This window comes from Ammospiza caudacuta, chromosome 1 (assembly GCF_027887145.1).
Source record: "Ammospiza caudacuta isolate bAmmCau1 chromosome 1, bAmmCau1.pri, whole genome shotgun sequence".
Classification (NCBI taxonomy): Eukaryota; Metazoa; Chordata; class Aves; order Passeriformes; family Passerellidae; genus Ammospiza; species Ammospiza caudacuta.
This window is the reverse complement of record NC_080593.1, coordinates 53,182,102-53,192,723: the sequence shown is the minus strand read 5'-3', so window position 1 is coordinate 53,192,723 and position 10,622 is coordinate 53,182,102. Positions and strand designations below refer to the sequence as shown.

At 45.2% G+C, this 10,622-nt stretch overlaps 1 protein-coding gene across 1 annotated transcript; it reads right to left on the bottom strand.

The window, feature by feature from the left end:
- Window positions 1-1,675: 1,675 nt before the first annotated feature.
- On the bottom strand, window positions 1,676-5,086 carry LOC131555875 (uncharacterized). The gene has a single exon (XM_058802212.1). It carries the CDS (start codon window positions 5,084-5,086, stop codon window positions 1,676-1,678), a length of 3,411 nt encoding a protein of 1,136 aa, XP_058658195.1.
- Between the last annotated feature and the right edge of the window lie 5,536 nt (window positions 5,087-10,622).

The window sequence follows — 10,622 nt, the reverse complement described above, 5'->3', positions numbered from 1 at the left end:
TCGGCAATCCTTTTGCAAATAAGTAATATCGGTGTGAATGTTCATTTGCACCTTTTTCAGGGAATAAGTGGGGTCTAACAATAATTTTAGTTCGTTAGATTTTCTTATCACCTGAGGCCCTATAAAGGTTAGGTTGTGTACTGCTTTACACTCCACTGGTAGGGTGGTTTCTTGGGGCAAGTCTAGATCTGGATACAATGGGATCACGTCTTCTGGTAATTGTATCCTATAATCGACAGCACGCCCGAGAGCACGCCCGAGGGAGCTAATATCTTGTCCCAGTGTTTTCAACTCCCTTTCACATGTGAACGTCATTGACTGATCCAATCTAAATGCCATCTCACACAGTGCTTTTCCTCTCTCAGGACCACTAGATATTACAATTTCTCCCGGAGAATGGAGAAGGGGGTGAGGGTCATAGGTTATGTTTTGAGGGCGTAGCTCCCCAAGTGAATCTTCTCTATAAATCACCCCCTTTATCGGTTGTTGTGATCTAGGTGGATCCTCTTTGAAGTCGCTCCACTGACATGAAATTGGGCCCTTTTGCTGGATCCAGACTGTGGGCCTGCCCATTTTCACTGGACTAAAGGTAATTAGGTTATGTTTAAAGGCTGGCATCAAGGGTTTAATTGTTAATACTAGCCGCCTTGTTTTCCCTTCCTCTGGGTCAAGTTCTCGACACCCAATTTGGACTTGGTCTCCCTTGTATGCTACCATGGAGGGCTGATCCCACACTTCACTTGCATATGGCTGATTGTTACGTAAGGCATAAACCTCGAAATAGGGCCCTCTCGTTCCCAACTCTGGGTGGATACACTGGTGCGCATGAGACCATGGGTCTATTGGGGAAGAGTCTTGGGGAAAAGCTATACTTATCGAGAGTCTAATGATCAGAGTTGTAAAGGTTTGGGGTGGAGTCGGGGTCATAATGTCTGGCTGTCAATTTTGTTTCTTTTGGCGTTCTCGTTGCTTGATGTGAATTTGTTTTACTCGTAAAATAGCCTTTTCTAGTTCAGTGTCTAAATTTCTTTGTTTTTTAAAGGGTCCAATTTGGTCACTTGTTAGTGGATGTCGTGGGACAGAAGAATAGCAACGGGTCGATAAAACCTTAGAACGACTAAGTTTCAAACAATATTGTAACCAGCGGTGTACTTTCCAATGGCACCACCCTAATACAATTTGTTCGGGAGCTTCAAACAATTCCCTAGCCTCTAAAATGGGTCTGTTGGCGAATTTCTCTAAGGCCAAATAGTTGTCATTTTCCCTTGCTTCTTTGCAGCTACACTCATAACATTGGAGGTCCAGTAAACAACTTTGTACGTTCTAAAATTTTCTATCACAACCTCCACAAAGAAATCCAATTAGTCCCACACAATTTCTCTCTCCACACCCAAAACACGGCTGATCGTGAATAGGGTCCTGTGGGTCAGGTCCTTGTTGACTGTATGTTTCAACCCACCCTGTCCACTGTATTGGCGTGCTACGCAATGCAGCTCTAGCTTCGGCATTAAATTCTGCTATGAGGGATAAAGGTTTTGGCAAAGTCAATGTTAGTTTATGTTGAATTCTCACGTGATCCTGCGGAGACAGCTGACTCAGAAGTCTGTACATCTAGGGCAGGTTTGATCTCCTCTTGTTTGTTTTCCGGAGCTCTCTTGACTCGTGAATAGTGGATCTACGTAGGTCGCTCTTTGATCCGAACCGCGGTGAAGGTAGTCAGCAGCACTTGGAAAGGTCCCTCCCACTTTTCTTGTAGGGGTTTTCCTAAAAGATTCTTAACATACACCCAATCACCGGGGTTAAACGGATGCAATTTGCAATCAGGTTGCTTAGGTTGGTGCTCTATCATCACAGCAGCATTCTTACCAAACTGTTTCCCCACCGCAATTACATAATCGTAAATGTATTGATTACCAATCTGGTCTATGACATCCCCATTTACAGCTTGCATAGCATAAGGTCTACCATATAGAATTTCAAAAGGACTTAACTTTTCCTTCGATCTTGGCTTGACTCTCAGTCTCAGCAGAGCAATAGGCAAAGCTTGATACCACTGCAAATTAGTCTCTTGGCATATTTTAGCAATTTGCTGTTTGATAAGATGATTCATCTTTTCCACTTGCCCACTGGCCTGTGGACGGTAGGGCGTGTGCAATTGCCAATTGATTTGTAATGCTTTGCTTATTGCTTTCACTACTTTTGCACAGAAATGTGTACCTCTATCTGAAGAAATGCTCTTCGGTACCCCAAACCGTGGAATAATTTCATTCAACAGTACTCTAGTTACCTCTCTTTCCTTATTTGTCCTACAGGGGAATGCTTCAGGCCACCCAGAAAATGTGTCAGTTAATACCAACAGGTACCGAAACCCCCCTTTTCTTGGGAGTTCAGAAAAATCAATTTGCCATATCTCACCTGGGAATTTACCTCGGTTTATAGCTCCTAGGTGTACTTTGGTTCCTGTGTTTGGGTTGTTCTTCAGACACCGTTCACACTGGGACGTAACGTGTTTTATAGTAGTAAATAATTTTGGTCCTGCTATTCTGGTCTGCAAATATTGGTAAAGCGAATCTAGGCCCCAATAGGCCTTCTCATGTTCTGTCTTCACAAACTGCCACATCACGTTTCCTGGTATCACTAACTGTCCTGTTTCTAATCGACCCCAACCATTTTCTAGTATTTTGCCCTTATTCCTTTGAATCCACTTATGATCTGATTCTTGGTAATCTGGCTGGATATTGATATCCAGCTCCCCTGGTATTAGGGCCGCTATTTCTGCTTCCCTATTTCTTGTGGCCGCCAATTTAGCTTCTGTATCTGCCTTCCTGTTCCCTATTTCTGGAATAGTATTGCCTTTCAAGTGCCCCTTGCAATGCATTATGGCCACCTGTGTTGGGAGTTGGACCGCCTCCAGCAGTCGCAGAACCTCTTCTGCATGTTTGACTGTTTTTCCTTGTGTAGTCAACAGTCCTCTTTCTTTCCAGATGGCTCCATGAGCATGTACGACAGAAAAGGCATATTTAGAGTCTGTCCATATATTAATTTGCATGTTCTCTGCTAATTCCAGGGCTCGGGTCAGGGCTATCAGCTCTGCTTTTTGAGATGAAGTCCCTGCAGGCAGGGGGTTTGACTCAATTACCCTCTCTGTAGTGGTGACTGCATAGCCAGCCATTCTTACTCCTTGCCTCACGAAGCTGCTGCCATCTGAAAACCAGTTGTCCGCGTCTTCGAACGGCTCTTCTTTGAGATCTGGGCGACTGGAGTAGACGGCTTCAATTGTTTCCAGGCAGTCATGTTCGATGGGTTCTGCTGGAGCTCTTCCTTCTAAGAATGAAGCTGGGTTCACAATATTAGTTACCTGAATGGTTACATCATCTGATTCAGCCAGGATGGCCTGGTACTTTAAAAATCTGGAAGGCGACAACCAATGGTTGCCTTTCTGTTCCAGCACAGCTGACACAGTGTGGGATACTAACACAGTCACCTTTTGGCCCAGCGTAAGCTTCCTGGCCTCTTCTATGTTAATTATCACTGCGGCCACTGCCCTCAGACAGCCTGGCCATCCTTTACTTACTTCATCCAATCGCTTGGAGAAGTAGGCCACAGCTCTCTTGTGTGGTCCCAACTGCTGTGCTAGTACTCCTAGGGCCATCCCTTGCCGCTCATGGGAAAATAGCCAGAATGGTTTTGACACATCTGGGAGACCTAAGGCTGGTGCTCTCATCAGCTCTCGCTTCAGCCTCTTAAAGGCCCCTTCCGCCTCTGGAGTCCAAACTAGGACATTCTTGGTTTCTTTTAGCAAATCATACAATGGTTTAGCGAGTATCTCATACTGGTAGATCCATAGCCGACACCAACCTGTCATCCCCAGAAAGGCGCGCAGGTCTCTCACCGTCTCTGGTTTGGGCATCTGGCAGATGGCCTCTTTCCTGGCTGCTCCCAGGGATCGCTGTCCTCTGGAGATTTCGTATCCCAGGTACACCACTTCCTTTTGCACCAGTTGTGCTTTCTGTTGAGAGACTCGATATCCACTTAAACCCAGGAAATTCAACAAGGAAATAGTCCATTCAATGCATTCTTCCTCCGTCACTGTCGCTATTAGGAGGTCGTCTACGTACTGCAGGAGAGCGCCATCTCCCGGTGGCCCTTCCCATTGTTCTAATTCTTTGGCTAACTGATTCCCAAAGATCGTGGGCGAGTTAGACCAGCTTTGGGGCAACCGTGTCCAGGTAAGTTCGGTCTTTCTCCCCCTATCTACTGATTCCCACTCAAAGGCAAAAATTCTTTGACTCTCGGGGGCTAAGGGAAGGCAGAAGAATGCGTCTTTCAAATCTAATACGGTGAACCAGGCCAGGCTATCCTTTAGCCTAGTTAAAAGCGTATATGGATTAGCAACCACCGGGTGTAATGTCTTGGTTATTTCGTTTACTGCCCTCAGATCCTGAACGAGCCTATACGTTCTATTAGGTTTCTTTACTGGCAAGATCGGTGTATTAAAATCCGATTCACATTCTACCAATAACCCCAGTTCTAAAAACCTTTTGATTATGGGCTCAATTCCCTTTCTGTCTTCTATCCTCAGAGGGTATTGTTTTCTTACCACCGGTCTTGCCCCGACCTTAAGTTCGACAACAATCGGTGTCGCTCGTTTTGATTTTCCAGGTATATCCGTAGCCCATACCAATGGATAAGTCTTGCTCAGGATTCGCTCGAAATTGTGGTTCTCAGGTTTGGGTTCCACACAACTGATTGTTAGGCTTAGGGCTGTAATCAGTTGTTCATCGTTTACTTGAAATTCCAATTTGTCCTTGTTGAACTTTATTATGGCTCCCAGGTTTTCCAATAGGTCTCTTCCCAATAAGGGCTTTGGCGAATTTGGTAAATACAGGAACTGATGTATTCCCATTTGTTTCCCAATTTTGTATTTAATGGGTTTCAAAAAGTAAGCTTTTTCTGGTTGGCCTGTTGCTCCCACAACTTGTACAAATTCATCACTTTTAGGTACCAATTCCTGATTTAAAACCGAAAAAGTTGCTCCCGTATCAATTAAAAAGCTCAATTCCTTTTTACCTTCCCCTAGCTCCATTTTAACCAGTGGGTCTGCTAGGGTACGGCCCACCGGTCCCCGTCATTCACTATCCTGATGTGTGGTGGTGGTAGTAGCCATAAATCTTTCCCTCAGTTGGGGACATTCTCGCCTCCAGTGCCCCATCTGTAGGCAGTGCGCACATTGATTTGGCCCTACCCTAGTGGGGTGGGGCTGGAGTCTTCCTCCCCTTCCCATTGGGTTGCCTCTACCCCTTCCTCGAGTTCCAGGTTCCGGGTAACCTGTCTTTTGAGCTGCCACTGCTACAGCCACCACTCGAGCTATCCTCCTGTCTTCCTTTTTCTTCTCTTCTGCTTCTCTATTATTATATACCTTCCATGCCTCGTTTAGCAGTGTCTCTAGGTTTTTGTTTGCTGGGTGCTCAAGCTTTTGTAACTTCTTCCTGATGTCTGGGTTACTCTGTCTCATCATTAACCCTAGCAAGTGCTGTTTCCCTTCTTCCGTTGCCGGGTCTAGGGGTGTGTATTGTCTCATTGCCGCCCTGAGTCTGTCCAAGAACTCCGATGGGGTCTCATCCTTTCCCTGCCTGATGTTATATAGCACTGACCAGTTGATAGCCTTAGGGATTGCATTACGCAAGCCCATCGCTATCAGTTTCCTATACTGCACTAACCGTTGATAATGATCCGCGTTACGTGGGTCCCATTCTGGTTTACTGCTGGGAAAATTATCTTCTATTCTCCCTGGTAACACTTGAGCATGTTGTCTCCCTGTTTCCAACACAAGCTCCCTTTCTGTATCTGTCAGCTCCGACAGCATCACTTCTATATCCTCCCAATCAATATCTAAATTCCTCGCCATTAGTTCAAATCTCTTTGCTACTCCCTCCGGATTTCTCCTAAAATTTTTTGCTTCATCCCTCCAATTGTTCAAATCACTTGTCGAGAACGGCACCTTTACTCTAGTCTTCTCCTCTACCATTGGCATAATTTGTCGGAGAGGAGCTATCGTATGGTTCCCCTCCTCTCTTCGCTTTGTTTCCCCCCGTGCCACAGATCTGGTATAATACGAGTGACTGGTCCTTGCCCCGGGGTCCTCTTCCTGTGCCTCTATGTCCGGTTCCTCATTTTCACCTCCTATCTCTATTACACAGTCCGTCCGACTCCCGTCCTGGGTCTGTCGTCCCCCTAATATCTGTCGACCCTTATCCTGCCCCGGGCTACTACCCCTCTCATCCTCTGCTGCTTTCCCATCTCTTTTATCCTCTATCTGTATTATTATACTCAATCTCTGCGAGTTGTTCTCTGTCTCCTTTTCGCATGTCACATTACCACTCCCCTTACTATATTTTAATTCAGGGACGTCGCCCCCCCATGAGTCGCTCTTGTCCCCAGCCTTTGGTGTGCTGGTTTCCATTCTGCAGACACCAGTCCTTGGTGTGCTAGTTTCCATTCTACAGTCACCCCCATTTCTGGATGTGTTACTATCCCCGTATGGACTAAGCTCGGGCGGGCTGCGTGTCTCCCCCCGGCTCTCTACTCCCGACGGACTGCCTTCTTCCCTTTCGAGTTCCAGTCTGGGTGGGCTGTCAACATAGCTCCCCGACCCCTGTGGGCTACCTAGTTCCTGAGGGCTGCCCTTTCCCTCGCTAATCCCCGATTTTGATGGGCTACCCTCCTCCCAGCTGTTGTCTAGCTTCTGAGGACTGCATCCAAACTTAGATTTCCACCACTGCTCCAATTCCTTTAATGGGCTAGGATCCCCTTGTTCCTCTTTTGGTCTGGGAAGGGGTCCTTCCCGCCCTGGAGCGAATGGATGGTATTCCCACAAGCTTATTTCGCTCTCCTTTCCACTATCCCTCCTTGTTAACTTGAGACACTGCTGTCCAATACTGCATGCATCACAGCAACGGTCCTTTGACTTCGGACCTTTCTTATCTCTTTCCAAAGCCAATACTAGGGGGTCCTGAGGGGCTACATTAATTCCACATTCCTTTTGCCACTCAGGTTTATTCCTTAGGGTGAAAAACATGTCTGCGTATATTACCTCATCCCATTTATTGAGCCGCCGGAGGAAGAGCATAAGTTGTAAAATGGTATTATAGTTAGTTGTCCCCTCTGGTGGCCATTTTTCTCCGTCATCAAGACGGTACAGGGGCCACCATTGTGTGCAATACTTGAGAAGTGTTTTTTTACTTATGTTTCCCCCTGGAATCCCTCCCAGGTCCTTCCAGTGTTTTAGGATACATCCTAAAGGGGTTTTCATATTTATATCTTTACTCTGTTGGCTTCCCATGGCTATTCTCTGTATTCGTGCTCTTTTCCACAAGTACTATATGCCAATATACCTTAACACTTCATTCACACAATTTCCATTCGCTTCGTCCAGGAAATGTGGATCGGGACTCCGCTCTCGTTTCGCAGCGATGTTGCGTCTCACTTACTCCACACACACTCGTACAGTGAAAGGTTCCTACCTTATGGCCTTGGTCGCCGATAGACCGTGAAATACCGGGTTCCCAAGTTCATGCACATACATTTCCAATCTGTTTACATAGAAAGTAATAAAAGCGTCCCCTATAAGATTTTACAACGGACACATAAAACAAACACATAAAACCACCAATTAACACATCTTTCTCCCGTTCTCAAAGAACAGTAGGCAATCTCCCATACAGCAAAACAAACCAAAGATACCAAGTTCAACTCTTCTCTACCATAACCTAGTCGTTTCCTTTTGTACTCTTTTTACGGGACTTTAACCCGTATTTACGGGACTTTAACCCGTACCGTATTTACGGGACTTTAACCCGTAAAATCAGGGATTTTTACCGAGGCGTCCCTCTGGCTTACCCTGCGAGCGGTCACGTCTGACCCTCGTTTTCCAAACAAAGCGCTTTATCCCAATACCAACAAACAATTCAAATACCTCTTAAAGCCAATAGGCAATTAAAATACCTCTTAATTGAGCAGGAGATGCAGCCAGCGTCCATCCGAGAGCACCGGTCCAGGGAAGGAGCTTCTCCCGACGAAAAGCCGTCAGAGGCGCCCAGAAGACCCCGACCCCAGACCCGGCTCGGGAGAGGACCCTTAAGGCTTGGATCTCCTGTCTGGTGCCATATGTCCCATCTGGGTCGCCAGAAAATGATGCCAAATTTTGCCCCAAACAGGCAGAGTGACTGCCTAATCAGACTCAGCTTAAGTCAATTAAGCAGGAGGTATTTTTATTAGCGACGCGTCGGAGAAATCACAAAAATGGATTTCTGAGTTCACATAGCAAAAGCAAGCCTTATATACAATTTTGGGTATAGGATTACATCAGATCAGATACATAATCATGCATATTCATATGGGGCGTGGTGTAGGCGGAGCGTGGGCAGAGCGTAGGTGGAGACATCTCTTTTGGGGAATTTTCGAGTGGTCGTTCCTGTTGCCTTCATCATAGACGGGGTCTTTCCGATGACTCTTCCTCTTTAAACTTTTGAACCGCTTCCCTAATTTGGTCAATTCCCGGTGTACTTGGCTTGGTCTCTATGGCTTGGCAAAGTTCTTAGGGTCAGTTTGACATTGTTGGCTCTGAACATGCTTAGCCCATCAGTTCCCCCTATCCCTATCTCCTTCCTGTCATTGTGTTTCATGCTTTAGCTGATTAATTGCTCTATGTGTTTCCTAATACTATGCCTTCTTCAAATGCCTCACATTCTATGTTTTAACTCATTATTTCTTGGAGGCTATCTGCTTTGGGGCTTCAGAGGCAAGCACCAAAATAAGAGCAAGCATTTTCTGATCCTCAGAGATATTTCTAACTCACTATACCTCTGTAATATACATCCATGTATGCTGTGCATCCTTCCAAGAATACCTCCTTGAAGGCCAGGTAAACTTCACACTTGCTTGGAAAGACAAGGAGATAAATTTCGTTGGCTTGTATTGAAAAAAAGAGCAATTTCTCTTAGCCATGGAGTTCACTCCCTTCAAGTTCTTTTTCCTCTCTTCTCATTCCAGTAATGCCATCTTACTTATTCCTTGTGTTCCATCTGGAGCCATGGGACACCTGCAGCCTCTGTGTTGCCTCTCCTGTGTCCTGCACTCACCTCCCTGGGAAGAAAGGAAGGAAGGACAGACACATTTTGCACTTTCTCCCTAGCATGCCACTAATTTTGTTTTTTCAGCTTTAACCTGATGCTGACACTTTATTCATTTTCTTAAGATTTAATTGCCTTCAAAGTCCATGTTCCTCTGGGCCAACAGTTCAGAGGCTGCTAATGAGGAATGGATACTGTCAGCACAACCCGAATGCCGGCTGGCTGTTGACTGCCACCTAGAAGATAATCTTTGTCTGACAGGGATGGGGAAGGTGTTAAATCTGGCAGAGCATTGTAACACATGGTGCCGAGAACTGCAGGGATGAAACTCTCAGCCCACCTGCTTCTTTGTGCAGATTAGAGCATAATAGGATTTATTCTACATGAGCCCTTGTAGAAAAATAAATCAGAGGCATCTTTTATTTAAGCTTCCTGGAAATGTTTGGCTGGGGAGCAGCAACTTCTCCAAGTTGAGAAATTGCCCAAAGATATCTGGGAATTGTGTTACCGAGCTCTATTATCTGAAAATTTGAAATATCATTCATTTTTTTTCTATGCCAGTCATGGAGTGTGAGGGTTTTGTTTAAATCTGATCTGTCCTTAGAGCATTTGTACCCTCAAGCTTCTATCTGATGCATTTTGTTGGAGCATGTCTTTATTAAAACCTCAAATGCCGTGAAGGGAACAAACAGTGACAGCAAAGTCATATTATGTAAAGTTCCTCAAAGTCAGTAAAAAATAGGGGGAAAATCATAACATGAATGGACTTGGGACAAAATAGGCCAAGAGTTAGGTGATCACAGAGTTTCTAGAGTGATGATGTGGGGCCAAGAGATGGCATAATATTTTTGTCTTTTTTTCCCGTGAAAGTACGACAGTTTTTAGTAATGAAGAAATCAAACACAGTTGAAACCAAGCTGCAGTAAAACACACTGCACTCCTGGCAGAAGACATCATATGTCGGCCATATTGACTGCAGATTGTGTGCATGACCACACATTCTGGTTTTTAAACATGAGTTGTCTGGCTCTTTTTTTCAGGAATCATTGTAACTTGAAGGAGAATTCTCTTGCGCTGGAAAAAGGATGGGCTTGCTATGCAAGGGGATTGGCTGGAGTTAAACTTATATATAAATGTAACATGAAAGGCTCCTCATTCTCCCACGTGGAGGGACAACAGTTTTAATTGGCTGGAATTGTCATTGCAACAAATAATTTCACCAGACTTCAGCAAATCCTTGTGCTATGGCTGAAATGATGGAGGTTGTAGAAATAGTTCCAATGATAATCACATTTCTCCACCATTAGATCAAGGGCATTCAGTATATACCATCAAATATGAATGAACCCCTTGTCTAAGAAGTAACATATAAAAAGGTCTTGTGGAGTGAGAAGTGTAGTTAAAGAACAGTTGATGTGGGGTGGGGAGAGTGGTCCCCTGACTTCTGCAATGCAAGTTTTGTGGTTCATTGTGTTGTGGGGAAAAAGACTT

What these genes read in the sequence shown, in the direction of transcription:
- LOC131555875 (XM_058802212.1), bottom strand. Translation starts at nt 5,086, where the DNA reads ATGGAGCTAGGGGAAGGTAAAAAGGAATTGAGCTTTTTAATTGATACG.